At 46.2% G+C, this 23,059-nt stretch overlaps 1 protein-coding gene across 2 annotated transcripts in view; it reads left to right on the top strand.

Annotated features, from left to right (window-relative positions):
- The window catches only part of GFRA3 (GDNF family receptor alpha 3), an 84,385-nt gene that overhangs the window by 40,350 nt on the left and 20,976 nt on the right, over nt 1-23,059 (top strand). For both annotated transcript variants that reach the window (XM_089693979.1, XM_089693973.1), the window contains exon 3: nt 14,114-14,197. In XM_089693979.1, coding sequence (XP_089550105.1) covers nt 14,114-14,197 — 84 coding nt within the window. The remainder of the gene's footprint in view (nt 1-14,113; nt 14,198-23,059) is intronic.

Below are 23,059 nucleotides of genomic sequence, written 5' to 3'. Positions count from 1 at the left end.
GCAGCACTGATGGGCACTGATAGGCAGCACTGATGGGCACTGATAGGCAGCACTAAAGGGCACTGATAGGCAGTACTAATGAGGTGGCACGGATAGGCGGCACTGATAGACAGCACTAATGAGGTGTCACGGATAGGCGGCACTAATATGCAGCACTGATAGGCGGCACTGATAGGTGACACTGATGATGGGTACTGATAGACGGCACTGACTGGCATCACTGCTGGGCACTGACTGGCGGCACTGACTGGCACAACCCCTGGGCACTGACTGGTGGCACTGACTGGCAGCACTGGTGGGTGGCACTGGTGGGCGGCACTGGTGGGCGGCACTGGTGGGTGGGCACAGGTGGGTGGCACTGGTGGGCACAGGTGGGTGGCACTGCTGGGCACAGGTAGGTGGCACTTCTGGGCACAGGTGTGGGACACTGCAGAGTGGCACAGGTGGGTGCACTGCTGGGCACAGGTGGGTGATCTTCTGGGCACAGGTGGGCGGAGCTAGTGGGCGCACTGCTGGGCACAGGTGGGCGGAACTTGCGGGTGGTACTGCTGGGCACCGATCATCAGGGCACTGATCATCAGTGCCCTGATGATCGGTGCCGATCCCCGCTCTGACAACTGCCGGTTCTCGGCAGTACTTTCCTCACGATCTGACAGCGTGAGGAAAGTGCAGCCGAGAACCGGCACTTGCATTTCCCTCTGATCAGCGTGTCATTGGACACCGCTGATCAGGTGGTAAAAGGCCGCTGTGATTGGCCTTTTACCACATCACGTGATCAGCTGTGTCCGTAGGACACAGCGATCACGGAGATCGCCGGGTGCGCGCCCCCTGGGGAGAGCAGGAGAGCGCGTTCTGGGAGGCCGTCATATGACGTCCACCCAGAACTGGCCGGACGCAGTGCAGCCGTCATTCGGCTATCTGCGGTCGGCAACTAGTTAACTGGCCAGGACCTTCACAGAGCCCAGAAGCTCTGCTGGCATCCTGTTCCTGAACCCGGTGTGACCCGCACCCCCCTAAGGACGCAACTGAGGGGGAGAGAACTGTATGTAAACAGTATGCAGAGCCATGCAAAGCAGTGTGCTTATAGTGAAGCACACACACAGACAACACAGTAAAACACAGCACACAGTTAACCCATTGATCACCCCAGATATTAACCCCTTCCTGCCCAGTGCCATTAGTACAGTGTCAGTGCTTTTTATTAGCACTGATCACTGTGCTGGTGTCACTGGGGATGTCAGTGACACCAAGTCAGTTCCCCCCGTGTCAGAATGCCCGCTGCACTCCTGCAGTCCTGCTATAAGTTGCTGATTGCCGCCATTACCAGTAAAAAAACAAATTCCAGTATCTATATCACCATTTGTAAATGCTATAACTTTCACGTAAACCAATTAATTTACACGTATTGGGATTTTTTCAGCAAAGACATGTCGTAGAATACATTTTGGCCGTTATGACGTTATGACGAAATTCGATTTTTTAAAATTTTTTTACTGGACATGTTTAACCTCCCTAGAGGTATTCCCGAGTGTAGCTCGGGGTAAATTTTCAGCACCATAAGAGGTAACCCCGAGCTACACTCGGGAATACCCTGCAGCGCTGCTCCGGGATCTCTTCTTCACTTACCTTGTCCTTCGCTCCTGTGATGTCCCTCCTGCAGTGTCCCAGGCAATGTCCTCCGGCCGATGCCGGCATTCGTCTTCTGGGTTCCGTTACCTGCGACTTCGGGAAGTACGGGGACGGAGCGGCGGGAAATTTAAAAATGTGAAAAAGTGACATTCACTAAATACACTAAAATCACATAGTATAACATTACTGTATCAAACCATTTCATATACATTTTGTCCCTAGTGCTTTGTCTTGTGCCCTGCCTGCATTTTGACTGTTCTTTCTGCCTGGAAACTGAGAAATGTCCATGGCGTCCAAAAAGCGTCCCTTTAGGTCAAAATCGGTTTTAGACCAGCTAGAGAACAGCGATAGTAAATTAGAATCACTTGCAGAATTGAGTGATAATGATTCGTGGGGAAATTCGTCATCAGACACTGAAAACGATTTTGCGACTTTTCTCAGTGATGTGCGAACTTGGCGCTATATTTCAAATTTCAGTGTTTTTATTTTGATTACATTATTGAATTAAATTTATTATTATATTATTTTTTATAATTATTTATTAAATTATAATTTATGATTTCGTGTTTCAAATTTTAACATACCCGGGATGTTTACTAGACTCTTGTTCGGACAGATTTCAGTGAGTTATTCCTAAAAATTACAGGCCTACAATAAAAAAAATACATATTTCCATGCAAAAAAAGTCACTAAACCCACATTATAAAAAACGATCAATAAATGCTGTATTACGTGCTGTTCATACTCACTCAGTCACTATGAGATTTGTTTTCTGTATTCTACAAAAAACCTTGTCAATCCTGTTGCTCTCTATCTCCAATTTTGTTTATGTCCCCAATTTAGCTAGGGATTTTGGAGCTGTAGTGGCAACTCTGCATATGCTCAGTTTTCAGTGAGTTTCTATGCTGAGCATTTCCTCCCTATCACATCTGAGCAGCCCATGTGACTATAGAGTCACATATGTGGGTGTATACACAGTGGTAAATGACAACCCATTCCTTCTCTCCTCCTCCATGCCCATTAAACAGCTAAACACAATAGGGAGGGATATTACATGTAGATTAATAGTTGCTTCACCTCCCTCTTATTTTAAGACACAGGCTAGAGGGGTGTGACACAGCCTGTGATGACAGAAATCCATCCACACCATATTATTTCCATAAAATAATAAAGATTTGATTTAAAATATATATTTGTATGCCAATTTAAAACAGTTTATTGATATTATTTGTTTTTGCTTACTCTGTATTCCAAAAGCTGTTTTTTATTTTGAACATGTGACCAGCAGCAGAGGACTAGAAGCTCCTCCTGCTTATGTTTCCCTGCACAGAGGCTGGGTAAGAGCTGGGTCATGTGACACTGTATATCGATTAGGAAAAAGGTACTTTGATTTTTTTTTAATTAAAATAATTACAGTGTCATCATCCACTTACAGAAATAGAAGGGACAATGTAAATGAAACAGTGTGTGTTTAGTATCACCTTAATAATATACTGGGTCGTTAAACCTAAAAACCGCCTAATGGATCATGAGACAGATAGACAGACAGATCATAAGCATATTCCTCTGTATGAGCAAGATTGGTGTTACATCCGATATTGTTATTGATGGTGTAAATCAGGAGTATTTACATACATTACTCTTCATAGCATTTTATCTAATGACACCTGCTTTGTACCTCCCCCAAAGACAGGAATAACATGTGGAGACACCTAGATTTTCTAACATAAAATCAATGCTGTCTACAGGGTAAAGGGGCTCTTAGAGTTTGGTTCAGTGGCCCCAACGCAGCAAATTCCCAAGACGCACATAATCTGTTTTGTAGACCAGTGGTCTTCAAACTGTGGCCCGGAGGCCAGATGCCTTCTTTTATCTGGCCCTTGGGGCACTATTTTTCTCCATCGATACCAACAATGGGGCATAATTCCCCCCATTGACACCATTAAAGGGGCAGAATAACTCCCATGACAGGTCATAATTCCTCCCAATGATACCAACAATGGGGCCCAATGACAGTAACGATGGGGCGCTATTCCTCCCAGTGATACCAAAGATGTGGCTTTGTAGTCAGGACCCTTTCAACTCCCAATAGTCCGGCCCACCTTAGGTCTGAAGGACAGTAAACTGGCCCGTTGTTTAGAAAGTTTGGAGACCCCTGTTGTAGACCATGAGACTGCTGTTGAATGTCTTGATGAAGTCAACCAACATTGTGATTTGTGACAGGGTTTGCAAATTTAAAGCCTCAATTTCTGTTATAGAAAGCAGCTAGGATAGCTAAAATTATCCAAGATATATATTGAAATGTCAGAGACTGCAGGCCTTAGTGGAGTTCTCTTTGTGATCTGTCGATTACAGTCTTGAGCGGTGACTGAAGGGTGCTACTCATGATGTGGACTGAAATATCAGAGATTAGATCACAAGCCTCCTTTGTATTAAATGCAGGTTCTCTATGCTTTTACCCAGAACAGATCATACATTTGGCAATGTATTGGCCTTAGATGTCACACCGGACAGCAACTACATGTGAACTGTGTGCTGACAGTGTTTTGGAAGACAACGCTGTTATAAAGTGTACCTATAGCATGGCAATACAACCTTTTAGACAGCAAGGGCAAGCTTTTTAGGTCTAAGCATTGAAGAATCATTAGTGTAATGTTAAAGTGTATCTAAACTCAAAAACAAAAAAAGTTATATATTGCAATTTAAATTCAGTGGATGCATTATTTTCATCTGCTAATGCTGTGAATAACACACCTTCTGCCCCTGGGTAGCTATACTCACATACTCACTCATTGACACTATCTATAGAGGGAACCATCTTTCTCACCCAGGCTGGACTGTAAAAATGTCTTCCTCACTAGTTTACAAAAGGAAAGCTTACAGGCAGTTCAGCTTACAGGAAGTAGCAAAGACAGTTCATTTCTGACATAACCAACATATAGTTTCTGTACTTGCTGAAAATCTAAGGACTGGCACGCTTCAATATATTACATTTTTGTTTTTGGGTTATGGTATCCTTTAATTATGACTGTTTAATTGTCCCCTCCTAGATAAAATATGGTGAGATTATACTGTAGTGATGTTTAATTAAAAAACAATTTTTCTTAATATCAACCTATTCTCATAATTAATCTTGTTAAGCTCAGACAAACTATATCACTTAATCTTATCACATCATCACATTCCTTATTGCAGATGCAAATCTGTTTTTCCTGAGATACTGGAATTAACCAAAATCTTCCAGCATTGCTGAACAGATTAGCAAAGTTAATTATGAATTGCCGCCCATGCCCAGCTTTCTGAAATGGTAAAGAGGGACACCTTTTAGCACACAGTATGTAGGCAAAGGAACCATTTCTGCCATGGCCCCGTTACAGACAGCAAAGATCTAATATGCAGAAAATGACTGGCTCAACCACACAATTGCTTTTTTGATCTACAGTATATATTGGCTTTTCAAAAGAACAAATGCAGTAATAAAGAGCTTGGATAAAAAGTTTAGTATAGCATAGCACGTATGGTAGTAACATTTTGCATAGAGATATAGACGTCAGACTAAAAAGAGGGACAGCTGAGGTTGTATGAGGGACTTGGAGTTGAGATTTGATCTTAAATGGACATTCTCTCCAAATGAGGTTCAGTTGGGAACCATACTGTATCTGTTCCCACTATGGGCAGGGACATATCTACCGCGAGGCAAACAAGGCTTTTACCTAGAGTGGCAATTTTTAGGGGGGCGGCACCGCCCCTGGAAGAAGGGACCTGTTGAGCAGCGGTGGACAGAGCCAAGCAGGGCCGCCATCAGAGGGGTACCAATGGTATGCCTGTAGGAGGCCCGGACAGCAGGAGGATCGGTGTGGTGGGGGAGAGCAGTTACAGAAGGATGCCCTCTGTATCTCTCCCTCCAGCAGCTGAAAGCCAGTTTGGGGTTTCTCCCCCTCTCCCTCCCGCTGGCTTACTGCTGCTGGAGGGAGAGACAGACCTGGCCAGATGGAGGGGGTGCCCTGGTGTTCCTGAGTGGCTGCTCGCCGCTGAGATCCTTCCCTGTCCGCACTCAGTGCCAGGACCAGGGGACAGCCTGGAGCAGGGAGAGGAGAAGTGCCAGAGAGAAAAGAGCTGGGAGGAGGTGAGCTGTGTAGTGTTCTCTGGGCTCTCCCTCCTGTCGTCCATCCAGCACATGATACATGATCACTGATAGATCATATGTGACTGCACACACACAGTATGATTACCACCCCCTGCCCACATTTCCTGCTGCCCGGAGATCAGAAACCTTTGGAGGAGGCGGTTGCGGAGGGGGGGGGGAAATCATACTGTGTGTGTGCAGTCCCATACGATCGGAGAGAGAGGGAAGAGAGCATGAGAAAGAGAGAGGGAAGAAAGAGGGGGGAGAGAGAAAGGGAAGAGAGAGAGGGAAGAGAGAGAGGGAAGAGAGAGAGAGAGGGAAGAGAGAGAGAGAGGGAAGAAAGAGAGAGAGGGAAGAGAGAGAGGGGGGGAAGAGTGGGAGAGGGAGGTGTGTGAGAGAGAGAGAGAGAAGAGAGAGGGGGAAGAGAGAGAGATGGAAGAGAGGGAGGTGAGAGAGAGAGAGGGAAGAGAGAGAGGGGGGAGAGAGGGAGAGAAGAGAGAGGGAAGAGAGAGAGAGAAGAGAGAGAGAGAGGGGGGGGAGAGAAGGAAGAAAGAGAGAGAAGGGAGGGAGAGAGGGAGGGGAAGAGAGAGAGAGAGAAAGAGAGGGAAGAGAGAAAAATAGAGGGAATAGAAAGAGGGGAGAGGGAGAGATGAGAGAGAGAAAGAGATGGAATAGAGAGAAAGAGAGAGATAAAGAGGGAAGAGAGAGGGGAGAGAGAGGGAGAGAGAGAAGAGAGAGAGAATCATATATACATACATACTTATTGAACTCTCTCGCTCTCTCATTGGGGGAGGGGGCACAATTTTTATGTTGCCTAGGGCAGCACAAAATCTAAATACACCACTGACTATGGGACTGGTCAGGTTGTTGCAATTCATGTGTAGTTTGTAGTTTTCGTGTATTATGAATAAAGGGTACATTTTTGGTACAGTAATCATTGGGTTATTATTCAATTTTAAATAATGTTCTTTCTAAAGCCTGATGAACATTTTAATTTTTTTTTAATAAAAGTTCTGGTTAAAAGAAAGACACCACAAAGTGCCTGCTATTACCTTTGTTAGCCAGAAAAGCAGCCTTTATGCCATTCTCTGATTTACTTTGACATCTTGTTTAAGATGACAACCCACATCACTGGACTGGCCACTGAGACGTTCTCATTGAACAGGTGAGGAAGACACTTTGTGCTGATAACAGCAAAGGCAGAATAACGTCAGGCCCATTAACATAGAGAGGGATATGGGCATAGCTTTGCTAATTAATAAAGGCAATCATCTTTTATAATTTACAATGAAGTACAGAATCACTTTAAAATGCAATGTTTTTGTGTGCTCTGAGAATTTATCTTCTAGGCTGTGGAAGCTCTATACCATGATCCAACATGAGTCCTATATCAGCTGGCTTATTTTTAAAAATGATTCCACATATGTACTGTATGATACCACCTATTTTTTCTGCTTTAAACCAGCAAAGAAAATAAAGGACAATTCAAACATCAGCTGATTCCTTAAAATAACCCTGTCATCACAGGGCTACTTTTAAAAGATAGGTCACCTGTAAAATAATTTATATACTTTTCTGGAGGCCCGTGTATTAAAAAGTCACTGCTTCTCTGCTCCTCTATTTTTGTAGAATACTTGCTTCTTCCCCGGCCGCTGTGGTTCCTCCTGCTGGCTAAAAAAGACTGCATAGGCAAGAAGGAGGAACCACAGTGGCTGTCAGGGCTCCTGGGTATGACCAGAGGTGTGTGACTGACGCAGGGAAACGCAGACTTCAGATATGTGATAAACAATATAATTTATTAACACTAACAATACAAACATAAATGCAGTGCAATACTAAAACATAATACAGTGCAAACAAACCAAACCAACCACCCACAGATAACAGTACATACAAGCAAGCGTCGTCAGGCAGGCCGGGTCAATATCAATAGGGCAGGTAGGTACAGGGGGAGCAAGCGGAGATTGGTCGGGGTCACAGGCCAGGTTCAGCAGGTAGCAAGCAGCGTAGTACAGAGGGTCAGGCAGAGGGATGGTCAGGGTCACAAGCCAGGGATCAGAACAGGTAGCAAGCAGCGTGGTACAGAGGGTCAGGCAGAGGGATGGTCAGGAGCGAGCCGGGATCAGAGCAAGAGAAGTCAGCAGCGGTTCAGATCAGGCAGGGTCAGCAAAGGAACAGAAACAGGATGCAGGACAGATACAGGGCCCAGGACAAACACAACACCAAGGCAGAGTCTGCAGGTCTGGCCATCCCTTAAATACACCAGTATAATCAGTTCCAGGTGTTAGCTGGCTGAAAGGTTGAGTCTCTGATTGCTGGGAGCACCCGCTGGCCAGCCCTGGTATTGCAGATCAAAAGGCAGGTGAGTCCCACCATTGCTGGCCAGTCCATTCCTGACAGTACCCCCCCCCTCAAGGAGCGGCCTCAGGACGCTCCAAACAGTCCTAGCTGGGCAAAATGTTCCACCGCCCGGGTCTGGTAACTGGCGGGATATCAAAGACTGGCACACCGGGCAGGACTCCGGGCAGCGGCACACCGGGCAGAGGCACATCGGGCAGAGGCACACCGGGCAGAGGCACATCGGGCAGAGGCACACCGGGCAGAGGCACATCGGGCAGAGGCACATCGGGCAGAGGCACACCGGGCAGAGGCACATCGGGCTGGACTCCGGGCAGAGGCACATCGGGCAGGACTCCGGGCAGAGGCACATCGGGCAGAGGCACATCGGGCTGGACTCCGGGCAGAGGCACATCGGGCTGGACTCCGGGCAGAGGCACATCGGGCTGGACTCCGGGCAGAGGCACATCGGGTTGGACTCCGGGCAGAGGCACATCGGGCAGAGGCACACCGGGCAGAGGCACATCGGGCTGGACTCCGGGCAGAGGCACATCGGGCAGAGGCACATCGGGCTGGACTCCGGGCAGAGGCACATCGGGCTGGACTCCGGGCAGAGGCACATCGGGCTGGACTCCGGGCAGAGGCACATCGGGCTGGACTCCGGGCAGAGGCACATCGGGCAGAGGCACACCGGGCAGAGGCACATCGGGCTGGACTCCGGGCAGAGGCACATCGGGCAGGACTCCGGGCAGAGGCACATCGGGCAGAGGCACATCGGGCTGGACTCCGGGCAGAGGCACATCGGGCTGGACTCCGGGCAGAGGCACATCGGGCTGGACTCCGGGCAGAGGCACATCGGGTTGGACTCCGGGCAGAGGCACATCGGGCTGGATTCCGGGCAGAGGCACATCGGGCTGGACTCCGGGAAGAGGCACATCGGGCTGGACTCCGGGAAGAGGCACATCGGGCAGAGGCACACCGGGCAGAGGCACATCGGGCTGGACTCCGGGCAGAGGCACATCGGGCTGGACTCCGGGCAGAGGCACATCGGATTACCAGGCGGAGCAGCAGGCACCGAGCCACCAGGCGGAGCAGCAGGCACCGAGCCACCAGGCGGGGCGACAGGCACCGAGCCACCAGGCGGGGCGACAGGCACCGAGCCACCAGGCGGGGCGACAGGCACCGAGCCACCAGGCGGGGCGACAGGCACCGAGCCACCAGGCGGGGCGACAGGCACCGAGCCACCAGGCGGGGCGACAGGCGTCGGGCCCCCAGGCGGGGGGCGACAGGCATCGGGCCCCCAGGCGGGGGGCGACAGGCATCGGGCCCCCAGGCGGGGGGCGACAGGCATCGGGCCCCCAGGCGGGGCGGCGGGCGCCGGGCCCCCAGGCGGAGCGGCGGGCGCCGGGCCCCCAGGCGGGGCGACAGGCATCGGGCCCCCAGGCAGGGCGACAGGCATCGGGCCCCCAGGCGGGGCGACAGGCATCGGGCCCCCAGGCGGGGCGCCGGGCGCCGGACCCCCAGGCGGAGCGACAGGTCTCGGGCCCTCAAGCGGAGCGGCGGGCGCCGGACCCCAAGGTGGAGCGACAGGTCTCGGGCCCTCAGGCGGAGCGGCGGGCGCCGGACCCCCAGGCGGAGCGACAGGTCTCGGGCCCTCAGGCGGAGCGGCGGGCGCCGGACCCCCAGGCGGAGCGACAGGTCTCGGGCCCCCAGGCGGAGCGGCGGGCGCCGGACCCCCAGGCGGAGCGACAGGTCTCGGGCCCTTAGGCGGAGCAGCGGGCGCCGGACCCCTAGGCGGAGCGACGGGTCTCGGGCCCTCAGGCGGAGCGGCGGGCGCCGGACCCCCAGGCGGAGCGACAGGTCTCGGGCCCCCAGGCGGAGCGCCGGGCGCCGGACCCCCAGGCGGAGCGACAGGTCTCGGGCCCTCAAGCGGAGCGGCGGGCGCCGGACCCCAAGGTGGAGCGACAGGTCTCGGGCCCTCAGGCGGAGCGGCGGGCGCCGGACCCCCAGGCGGAGCGACAGGTCTCGGGCCCTCAGGCGGAGCGGCGGGCGCCGGACCCCCAGGCGGAGCGACAGGTCTCGGGCCCCCAGGCGGAGCGGCTGGCGCCGGACCCCCAGGCGGAGCGACAGGTCTCGGGCCCTTAGGCGGAGCAGCGGGCGCCGGACCCCTAGGCGGAGCGACGGGTCTCGGGCCCTCAGGCAGAGCGGCGGGCGCCGGACCCCCAGGCGGAGCGACGGGTCTCGGGCCCTCAGGCGGAGTGGCGGGCACCGGACCCCCAGGTGGAGTGACGGGTCTCGGGCCCTCAGGCGGAGCGGCGGGCGCCAGACCCCCAGGTGGAGCGACGGGTCTCGGGCCCTCGGGCGGAGGGCGCCGGAGCCCCAGATGGAGCGACAGGTCTCGGGCCCTCGGGCGGAGCGGCGGGCGCCGGACCCCCAGGTGGAGCGACAGGTCTCGGGCCCTCGGGCGGAGCGGCGGGCACCGGACCCCCAGGTGGAGCGACAGGTCTCGGGCCCCCAGGCGGAGCGGCGGGCGCCGGACCCCCAGGCGGAGCGGCGGGCACCGAGTCACCAGGCACGACAGTGGGCTGTGAGTCAACTGGCATGACCGCTGGCACTGGGTCAGACATTGGATCGTCTGGCTGGACAGCGGGCATCGGGTCACCAGGCATGAAGTCATTTGGCTCGACAGCGAGCACCGCGTCATCTGGCAAGGCAGTGGGCTCCGAGTCAACTGGCATGACCGCGGGCACTGGGGCAAGCATTGAATCGTCTGGCTGGACAGCGTGCATTGGGTCACCAGGCATCAGGTCATTTGGCTCGACAGCGGGCACCGTGTCATCTGGCAAGGCAGTGGGCTCCGAGTCAACAGGCACGACAGCGGGCACCGGGTCACCAGGCATTGGATCGTCTGGCTCGACAGCGGGCATCGGGTCACCAGGTATGACAGCGGGCACTGGGTCACCAGGCATCAGGTCATTTGGCTCGCCAGCGGGCACCGCGTCATCTGGCAAGGCAGTGGGCACCAAGTCCCCAGGTACGACAGCGGGCTCTGAGTCAATTGGCACGACAGCGGGCACCGGATCAGGTACCGGATCATCTGGATCAACAGCGGGCATCGAGTCAACTGGCCTAATAGGATCGTCAGGCTGGATCAGTTCATCATGCTGGGTAGAGGCATCAGGCTGAATGCCGGCGTCCGGCTGAGTAGAGGCTTCAGGCCGAGTAGAGGCTTCAGGCCGAGTAGAGGCTTCAGGCCGAGTAGAGGCATCAGGCCGAGTAGAGGCTTCAGGCCGAGTAGAGGCATCAGGCCGAGTAGAGGCTTCAGGCCGAGTAGAGGCTTCAGGCTGAAGAGAGGCATCAGGCTCCGTACAGGCATCAGGCCGAGTAGAGGCATCAGGCTGCGTACAAGCATCAGGCTGAGTACAGGCATCAGGCTGAGTACAGGCATCAGGCTGAGTACAGGCATCAGGCTGAGTAGAGGCTTCAGGCTGAGTAGAGGCTTCAGGCTGAGTAGAGGCTTCAGGCTGAACCACGGAAGGCAGGTTCACCGGTTTGGATACTGGCAGGATGGTATTGGTTGGAAAGAATTTTCGCTTTTTTCTGGTTTTAACTACTGGAGCACTGCAAGTAAACGCAGGTCTGCAAACGAATGGAGCAGCTGGAGACAGAGAAGAACTGGAGGATGGAACAGGAGAGGGAGCGGTTGCTACAGAGGGCTTTTTTACAGGGTTAAAGGCAGGATAGGTGCAGAAAGTGGGAACAGGGTACTGACATGCGGTAGATAGCAGGGCAGGAGGAGCTGTTGGGAATGCAGGAATAGAGTTTTGAGGAAATAGATTAGAAGCAGGACTGGGTTTTTGTAAGCTGACTGAGGCTGGGTGCAACAAGTCTGTCCATGTCTGCAGTATGGGTTGAACAAAGCTCAGCTTACACAAAGCCTGTCTGGTCAATGACTGCACTGTGTTTATACAATCTCTTAGTACCTGTGGTGAACATGTGGAATAACGCTCCAGAAAGTAACCCACATCATCCTCTAATAACCACACCAGGGACTCTACCTGGTCTGCACTAAATGGTGGCAAAAATTCATCCCTGCATTCGGGGGTACCAGATGAAACCAACTCAGCACAAACCTCAATCAAAGGCTGCACCTCAGAGAACTCTGTGCCCTGATCTACTAGAACATGAGCGAGCCGTATACATTCTAGCAGTTCATCCCGGGGATACTCCTTCAGAGTTTGATAAGCATACTCCCTGTCATCAAACACTAGCAGATATAAATACACAACCTCATCCAGATCCATCCTTCCCATCAACAAGCCAAGATGGCTTCCCTGTGCAGCCACTTCTGGTCAGGATTGGCCTTGGTGTAATGTCAGGGCTCCCGGGTATGACCAGAGGTGTGTGACTGATGCAGGGAAACGCAGACTTCAGATATGTGATAAACAATATAATTTATTAACACTAACAATACAAACATAAACGCAGTGCAATACTAAAACATAATACAGTGCAAACAAACCAAACCAACCACCCACAGATAACAGTACATACAAGCAAGCGTCGTCAGGCAGGCCGGGTCAATATCAATAGGGCAGGTAGGTACAGGGGGAGCAAGCGGAGATTGGTCGGGGTCACAGGCCAGGTTCAGCAGGTAGCAAGCAGCGTAGTACAGAGGGTCAGGCAGAGGGATGGTCAGGGTCACAAGCCAGGGATCAGAACAGGTAGCAAGCAGCGTGGTACAGAGGGTCAGGCAGAGGGATGGTCAGGAGCGAGCCGGGATCAGAGCAGGAGAAGTCAGCAGCGGTTCAGATCAGGCAGGGTCAGCAAAGGAACAGAAACAGGATGCAGGACAGTTACAGGGCCCAGGACAAACACAACACCAAGGCAGAGTCTGCAGGTCTGGCCATCCCTTAAATACACCAGTATAATCAGTTCCAGGTGTTAGCTGGCTGAAAGGTTGAGTCTCTGATTGCTGGGAGCACCCGCTGGCCAGCCCTGGTACTGCAGATCAAAAGGCAGGTGAGTCCCACCATTGCTGGCCAGTCCATTCCTGACAGTGGCTGCTGGGGGAAGCGAGTTTCTACACAGTCTACTCACATTTAAGGGATCAAAGGGATGCAAGGTATTTACTAAATTATGAGTTACATCTTCCAGCACTGAGGATCCCCCGAGGAAGGGGACAACTGACACAGGAATGGTGGCTGTTTGTATTATGGTGGACATTAGTAACTGTTACGGAAGTGCTGACATTTAAAAAAAATGTCAGCACTTCCGTAACAGTTACTAATGCCCACCATAATACAAACAGCCACCTTTCCCGTGTGAGTTGTCCCCTTCCTCGGGGGATCCTCAGTGCTGGAAGATGTAACTCATAATTTAGTAAAGACCTTGCATCCCTTGGATCCCTTAAATGTGAGTAGACTGTGTTTAAGCCACTAGATAGTGCTATGCATAAAACAAATATATGATCAAATCCTGTATAATAATAAAAATCAGCAACACCAATAGGAGAAGACCATTCTGAGGAGCCATATCCCCTCCTTTCTCTTCTGAGATCTCACATTGAGTAGACAGAGACAACTAATTATTATGGTTGTTTTTTCCTTGGGAGATCACTTTCATTTCTAGGACTTTATGGATTTCTACAGATCCAAAACATTTTAGTATACTTTACATGAACATATTTACTAGTGTCATGTAATTATATTTTGTGCTTTGGATTGAATCAGGAGTTCCTTTTTAAACAAGCACAATATTGCCTAATTCAAAATGTTTTTGTGTTGAATGTCTTTTGCTTTTAATTAGCCATCTGTTACTTTAGGAAGAGAAATGTGAAAAAGCACATTATGAAGAACATTAGACTCAGAAGGACCAAGTGGATGCAATTAGGATCGTGTGAAGTGGGAGCCATATTTAATTTCAAAATAGCAAAATATATTTTAAACCATTTATTCAGCTCATTGCAAAATGCCCTGTGCGGATTAAAGCCTGTACTAAACTTCTGTTTCCTCTACACAGGTTACATGGATTCATATAACTCTCCGTATGTAGATGAGAAAGTTGACAAAAAGGGAGCAAATGAACATGCTCGCCTGGCCGCTGGTATATTTCATCTTTTTTTTCTTTATGACAGTTTCAATCTGTTTCTTTATTTGAATATTGGTGAATATTTTAATTTATACATATTATTAACCAGGCTTGTTCAATAATTATAATCCAAAAAGACATGTAAAGTACTATAACCACAAATCAGAGGTCATCCTATAACTAATTTAAAGCGGTAATAAACCCAAAATAAAAAATATAATATATTGCAGCTTACTAATTATTACATGTGGTGGCTGCATTAATTTTCTTTTATAGGCTTTTTTTTCCTGTCTGTTTCCACCTGGTGATCTGGCCTGTAACACTCCTTCTGTATTAGCAGGCCCCCGCTCTGGATGAAGGAGCAAAGGAGGCACTTTTGGACAGCAGAATTGTCAGTCTGGGAGAAGGGCAGTGTTAGATGTAATAGCAGATATAGATACACTAACAACTGAAGTCAAACTCCAGCTCACACTTTATAAGCAATTATAGCAAACAGGTTTTTCTAACTTTTGCGATAAAGGTTTTACATAAATAAATAAATAAATAAATAAAGGTGGCTGACCATTGTAAGCACCCCTATCAGTTTTAATGTTTTTTCTCAACCCTCCAATGGCTACCTTTGCAGGACAGTTTGTTTTCTTAGAAAACAACAGTCTAAGTGCCCATTCACATATATGCGGACTGGATGCGGTTTGAACTGCATCTAATCCGCATAACATGTGAAAAAACATGTGCTTCCTTTGGCACTTGTTCACATATTTCTGATGCACTGGCAGTGTGGATTCAGTGTGGTTTTAAAAAGAGTCATGTATGATTTCTGGGCAGTGCAGTCCGGTTCAGGTGCAGCTTACAGACTATTGACTTCTGTGCAAACGGTTTCTAAACTGCACATGTGTGAACAGCATAAGATCTTGATCTAAACCTGTCCTGAACCTGATGGAAACCTGACATGAACCTGTGAACAACTACTGTATCAATTAGCTGTGAAACCTGAACTTCAATGAGCACCAAACATGTGTGAACCAGATCTTACTGGCCAGATCACGAAATAAGAATTAAGGAAAGCAAGCCTAAAGAGAAAACCAATGTGGCCACCACATCTAAGAATTGGTACGCTGCAATATAATAAATGTTTGCTTTTGGGCTTAATACCGCCTTAACTAGCATAGCCCAAAATTTCATTGGTTGAAAATGCATTTTACACATTGTCATTCTGCTGTGTTGTTTCAGTAACCTGGCCATCTTTAATTTATCAGACAATGCCAAATTGAAATCTTTTCCATTTTTTTAGACTTTTTTTGTCTTGTTTTCCACAGACATATTGAATGACTCCAAAATGTTATCAGTTAATTCAAAAATAACAATACAGAAAGGTCCTTTTTATTTCCTATTCAGTTAATATGGTTGTCCTGCAGAGTGGATATTAGGAAAGCAATGTACTTGTTGAAACAGACTGTCAAAGGATCCCAATGGGTTAAAGGACAGCTGTTGTAAAATATATTGTATTCTGTTTAATCACCTGTCTACCGGGCACTTTCACCCCCTTCCTGCCCACAGTTTGAATGACAATTGCGTGGTCATGCAACACTGTACCCATATGAAATTTTTATCATTTGTTTGAGACAGATAGAGCTTTCTTTTGATGGTATTTAATCACCACTGGGTTTTTATTTTTTGCTAAACAAACCAAAAACATCTGAAAGTTAATAAAATAGTGATGTGCACTAATGAGGCTGCAGTGATGGGCACTGATAGGCTGCACTGATGGGCATTGATGAGGAGGCACTGGTAGGTGGCACTGATGGACATTGACAGGCATCAATGGTGGGCATTGACAGACGTCACTGATGGGCACTGAAAGGCAGTACTCATATATGGCACTTATAGGCAGCACTGACTGGCACTGTTAAGCGGCACTGACTGGCACTATTAGGTGGCACTGACTGGAACTGTTAGGTGGTACAGACTGGAACTGTTAGGCGGCACTGACAGGCACTGACAGGTGGCACTGACTGGCAGCACCCATAGGCGGCACTGACTGACACTGATATGTGGCATTTACTGGCACTGATTGTTGGCACTGAAAGGCAGCTCAGATGGGCACTGATATGTGGCATTGATGTGCACTGGTAGGCACTGATATGTGGCATTGATGGGCACTGACAGGTGGCATTGATAGACACTGACAGGTGGCACTGATGGGGCTACACTGATCATCAGGGCACTGATCATCAGTGCCCTGATGATCAGTGTACATGTCCCCTCCGCGGAATGCCGATTTCCAGCTCTCCTCTCCTCTCGAGCTGTCAGCGTGACAGCTCGTGAGGAGAGAAATGCCGATAACCGGCATTTCCTTATCTACATTCGATCAGCTGTGATTGGACACAGCTGATCACATGACAGAGCTGAAGTCATCGGCTCTTTCCGCTGATCGGTGATCTGCTGTGTCCCAGGGTCATATGACGTCCTCCCAGAACAAGAGAACCACTGCCCGTCCGTCATTTCCCTATATGGCAGGCGGGAGGATGTAGACAGGCAATGTTATAGACATTTTCTAACACAGTTATAACTATGCAGGCACCATAACTGCTCTTTCTTAGCTCCAGAAATGACATATCTTACCTTTATTATAGGGTTAAAAGGTTCTGTCATGTGACCATGCATCTCTTCTTCCTGATAATGGGGGGTGGGGTTACGGGACATTGAGCGGACACACAGTATGCCTGTATTCCATAGTCAGCTCAGTCTGAGGCAAGAAGGAGGCTGTACTTGAGCAGGGTGTGTGTTCAAGAGGCAGGCTGTGATTTATATAGCCCCAATTTACACAGCACTATATATATTGTACATTGATATCAGTCCCTGTCCTCAAGGAGCTTACAATCTAAGGTTCTTACCTCATATGTTAGATATAAAGTACATACACATACTATGGCCAATTTACACAAGAGCCAATTAACCTACTAGCATGTCTTTGGAATGTGAGGGGGGAAGCAAAGTACCTACACTAGCACAAGAGGAGCATGCAAACTCCATGCAGGTATACAAGGAAATGTGTCCAGTCTTAATAGAATTAAAGAGTTCATGGATCATGATTATCTGAATTCCTGAATTACATTTTTCTCCAAAGATTGGAGAAATATTTAGGAGAAAAATGAGTGAACTGACTATTCAGATTCAGCTATCACTAGTAGTCGTATAGCTAAATATCTTTTGTCAGTAACTTTGCACCACGTTCCCCCCTAATACATACCTACTAGCACCTATGATGATGTGAATCACCTCAGTAAATAAATAAATGACTAGTGTTTCACCTATTTCTATTCCCTATGAGTCAAAATTCTACAACTGTAAATCTGAATCATATGTTACAATACTCTTTAAATAACATAATTACAACATCTTTTAAATATAATAATAAAGCAATCTACATACACTTAGATGAGGAAAAAATCCAATAGAATCCACCAAAGTGAAATAAAGTCTCTTAAAGTGACGTTTAAATCAATTGTATGTAATCATAATCGCTTGAAAATCCCAAAAGAAGCCAAGTGTTGTGAAAAAATCCACACCACCAGGATACACACACTTCTTACCAGAAAGATTTGATCTAAGGCAAATGAGCTCATCTGACCCACAGCCATACGCCATGATTTCCCTTCAGTCAGTGTCCTATGCTATCATCACATTTGTACTATAGCTCCACCAAACAGGTTCCCTTTCTGCTCCACATCAGAATCAAATGGTAAGTATTTTATAAAAGAGGAAGAACAGAACCTTATAGTGTAACCAATAAAAGCAGGATAAAATTTATTTTGCTTATGCACTTATGGTACATGTGGAAATCAATAACTTGCATTGACAGAAAAAAAGATGGCACCACCTGAACTTCCACCATTGTGTACGAGAAGGTCACTGGCCACAAGCTGCACCCAATGCGTTTCCACAAAATTCTCATTGTCAGGGAAAGAAGATTGGGCAGCGATGTCTGCAATATATATAGAGAAAAGAGCCACAGCTGATCACAATCACTAATTACACTGCAGGAAAAGCCATAAGCCACACCAGAGAACAATCCCAAGGATTAATACTTGGTGGAATCATCGTTGATATAGTGTCACCATAACAGATGCAGCAAATAAAATAATATTTATAATAAAATTTAAAGATATTAAAAATGAAAAAAATCATGCACACTCTAGTGTCTTTAATATAGCAAAAAAAATTAATGATTAAATACTGGCTCTGTCACTTATCCTTTACAGTAAACACACCATAAATGTACAGGTAAACATTAAAAACAATAGCATAAATTCAAAACAAGAAAATTCCATAAAATATATATAAAAAATGAAGCAAAAAAGGGGGAAAAGGAAGGAAGAAAGCCTGGAACACTAACCATTATTAAAACAATTTATGTCGCAGTCCACATTCAGACCCCATGGAGTAAAGGTTTTCAAGTTAGAAATCCACTGGGTTTAATGCCTGGAAATCATCCTCCTGAAATTGCTCCCCTGCCAATGGGGACAATAATAATCAATCCCCACAAGGCGCTGGGATGTTGGGTCTTTAAAATGGTGCTTCAAATAATGTTTTGATTGGCTGTGTCCTCACAAACCTTTCCACAACAAACCATGCATTCATGTGAAAAAATCATATACGATCAAATGACATAGTGAGTCAAATAAAGAAACAACTAAATTTGATTGAGCATTTTAACATTTTATCTTCTGAAAAAGAAAGGATTCATGAGTGAGTGATATCTGCTAAAAACCATTTCCAGCATAAAGTGGAGAATGCCTTTATTGGACCTTTTCAAATTTAAAGGCCCATCCATCAAGGTGAGAGCATGTCCATGTAGGAAATTATAGGACACGTTAGATTTTTTTTTGATTGACACACTGCAAGAGTTGAAGATTTAGTTGTTTTTTTTTGCAATATAAATACATATTTCACACAGACAATATATCATACAGGTCGATGTACTGCTGTCATTTTCAGCAATGGGAAGTTAATTATTTGGTCAGAAGGTGCTTTGAATAGAGTGTTCTCACACATGTTAATTTTCTATAGGGTTCAGTCTTTTTCAAGTCTTTGGTCCAGGTCACTATACATATGGGCACATCACCCTGCACCCCCACATTTACATGGAAACCATATGTCACTTTTCACAATTTGAAATGTGCACATTTTCTTACATTCGTAACTGTCCCTTTGGCACAACCAACTTAAATCAGTGTATGGTCAAAATTGGACCTTTTAAAATTTAAAGGCCCATCCATCAAGGCGAGAGTGTGTCTACGGAGGAAATTATAGGTCACGTTAAATATTTTTTTTATTGACGCACTGCAAGAGTTGAAGATTTAGTTGTTTTTTTTGCAATATAAATAAATATTTCACACAAACAGTATATCATACAGGTCGATGTACTGCTGTCATTTTCAGTAATGGGAAGTGAATTATTTGGTCAGAAGGTGCTTTGAATAGAGTGTTCTCACATGTTAATTTTCTATAGGGTTCAGTCTTCTTCACCTCTTTGGTCCAGGTCACTATACTTATGAGCACATCACCCTGCACCCCCACACTTACATGGAAATCATGTCACTTCACAACCTTATGAAAAAAGAGGTTGATGTTGCAACATTTTAACTTTTCACAAGTTGAACTGTGCACATTTTTTTACGTCCGTAACTGTCACTTTGGCACAGCCAACTTAAATCAGTGTATGGTCAAAAATGGAAATGAATTACAGCATGCCTGTGATAAATCAGTGTAAGTTTAAGGGATAACTACTCTTAAACCATGTCAGCTCTTTTGATATGCAAAGGAATACCAAGCAACCTTATAACTAGAAGCTATTAGCTTTACCTTTTCTATGCCTGTACTTTGAGAGCTGTCCTCACAGGCTAGGATCAGCATAAACATTACATTGTTTACATTCACCTTGTCGGCTTTCTGCACTGTAGATCAGGACTGAAAAAAAGAACGGCATTTGTGATGCATATCTTTTTATTCAGTTTCTGCAAGAGTCATATCTTATGCACTGCACTCATCACAGGTTGAAACATCATGAACTGTTAGGAGAAGATAGTTCTTAAATATATTATAAGTCCACACCCTATTTTTGTGGATGCAAATAAATAATGTATGTATGATTGAGTTTCTTCAATGCCAGAAACCATTCATGAATATTTCTGTGGTGTCATCATAAATGGATCACAAATAATTGAAGTAGTGTAGCTTCTGAATACATTTATCTAGGTGTAGTGAGAACAAGTCAGCAAACCTGACCTGTGAACATATATATTCTGGTTTTCACAAGTGACTTGCAGAAATTACTGTGTATTATCTCTTTCACAACCCAATGCACGCACAAATACATGAGGCAGTGTAAGTGTCAATCTTAGGTAAATATAGTATACAAATAATTCCTATAAGTAATAAATGTAAAGAACTTAGGGCTCATTCACCCCAGTTGATCAAGGCACTCCTAACTCAAGGACACTGAGAAAAAAATAGTTTTCTATTTTCTTTTCCCTCTTCACACCATACACGTGTTGGTGTACATTACATAAAAATGTAGACTATCTGCATTTTTTGCAACACAGAGCACAACAGATTACAACGCTCATTGCAACCTGCTGTTGTGCATGTAGCCATATAAGAATGAGAAAATGTGAAAGTTAAATAAAGTAAAAAAAAAACAACTTTGAGCTGTAAGAACACATTGCAGTGTGTACAATGCACCCTAATGTGTGCCCGCTGGTGTGAATGGGCCCTTAGAATAAAGCTTCCCCTCACCATGATAACTGGATTATATAAATTAAAAAAACATTTTCACAAACTTTCCCAGGGCCAGCATGTGCCTTGGCACTTGACATACCACCATGATGACTGGAAAAATAATGGAAAAAAAGGCATGAATACTCACCTATGCTTCAACAGTCCAACGCCCACAAGGTCCCTTGACGGTTCCAGCATTTCCTTCTGAGTGCCGGTCTTTGACTGTTTTGATTGGCTGGAGCGTGATGATAATACCCCTTCTGCAATAAAAATAGGCTTACCTCCCTGTTTGCAATCCTCTGCAGAATGTACATGGAGCTGCACATGCACCTGGATGAATTATACTGCACATGTGCATGTGAGGTATAATTCATCCAGGTGCATGTGCAGCTCCATGTACAGTTTGCAGAGGATTGCAAACAGGGAGGTAAGCATATTTTTATTGCAGAAGAAATGATGCATGTCTCTTCTGCAATAAAAAAAAAATGTCTGTTCGCATTTCTTTTAATTTTTTATCTTTAGTTCCACTTTAATATGACTTGTCTACTATAAATGTTGGGAATTGTTCCTGACACTTATTTGAATTCAAGAAGTCACTTGGATGAGTAGTCAAACATCTTCAATATCATAGCCCGCTCCCCCCCCTCACCTTTTTTTTTAATGTTTTGTCTCTAGTCCTGTGGAATTCTTCTAGCTACTTTTAGCTATTTATATGTTTGCAGACAACACAATGCTCTGTAGTATAATATGATCCATAGAAGATGTTCTAGCTTACAAAGTGATCTAAACAAACTGGTTCTGGGTTTTTGGGCAAGCAAGTGACAAAAGAGGTTCCTTGTAAATAAATGTAAGCTTACACATTTTGGGGCTAATTAATTGATAGAGTAGTATGTTGGTGTATGTGCAGATCTTACATTTACTGTTATACCAATATATCACTTCTCATGTGATGAGATACTTTCTTGTAAAACAAAATAATTTAGATTAAAGCCATGGATATTGTTTAGTACCTTTACAAAATATTAGTGTGGCCTTTTCTATAAATTTGGTACATTTTTGGGCATTGGTTTACAAAAGGATGCTTGGGAATTGGAAAGAGTACATAGAAGAGAAACTAAATTAATAAAAACCATGACTTCAGTTATGACCTAAGACTAATATAATATATATTAAAACTAAATATATATTTATAGAAAGATGTAAATGGTTAATAAAGGAAATTAATTAAAAGGTGGTTTATTCTAAGGTTACCACAAAAAAGAAAAAGAAACATTGGGGGTTATTTACTAAAACTGGAGAGTGCAAAATCTGGTGCAGCTCCACATAGAAACCAATCAGCTTCCAGGTTTTATTGCCAAAACCTGATTGAACAAGCTGAAGTTAGACGTTGATTGCCTGCCATGCCCAGCTACACCAGTTTTAGTAGGTGTACCCCATTATGTCAAACTGTAGAAAGGGTTTTTTAGTGTAAAGCCACCACACTGTGGAACAGTTTTCCAGAGACAACGGTTTGAAATATTCTGGTAGATTGGTTCAAAAACTGGAATGAAAGTTTTTTTGGATGAATATAGAGGGTGACTTTTTTTAAATTCAATAATGTTTTTATCTGGAAAAAATCAAGACTGTACAAAAAGACATCACAATGTGTGATGAAACATAACTACCTATACAATACAACCATTGTAAGCTCAAAAGAGCAGGGCCCTCAATCCCCTCATGTTTTGTATTGTATTGTTATTGTTCTGTCCCCCTTTGTAATGTACATCGCTGAGCGAACTATCGGCGCTTTATAAATACTGTATAATAATAATAATGAATAACAAAGAGAAAGGGAAAGAAAAAAATAAAAAAGCAAAAACAAAACAAATAAGGGTGTCTTGCACCCACAGACTGTATACACATCATGTCTTTACATACCAAGGTAAAGGATATTTCTGGAGTACAACCAGAGAAAAGAAGGAAAAACCTTCCATCCAGGCATTGTATCCAACGTACATAGTACCTATGCACCTCTCTACTTATTCATGCCCCACATGCTAGTGAGTGCCTTTGTAATCCAACCTATACACAGCCTGTAATCCCCCACCCAATCCCGAT

This window comes from Staurois parvus, unplaced genomic scaffold (assembly GCF_062004578.1).
Source record: "Staurois parvus isolate SC_StPar_1 unplaced genomic scaffold, SC_StPar_1.0 ptg000025l, whole genome shotgun sequence".
NCBI lineage: Eukaryota > Metazoa > Chordata > Amphibia > Anura > Ranidae > Staurois > Staurois parvus.
This window is presented reverse-complemented; position numbering and strand designations above follow the sequence as displayed.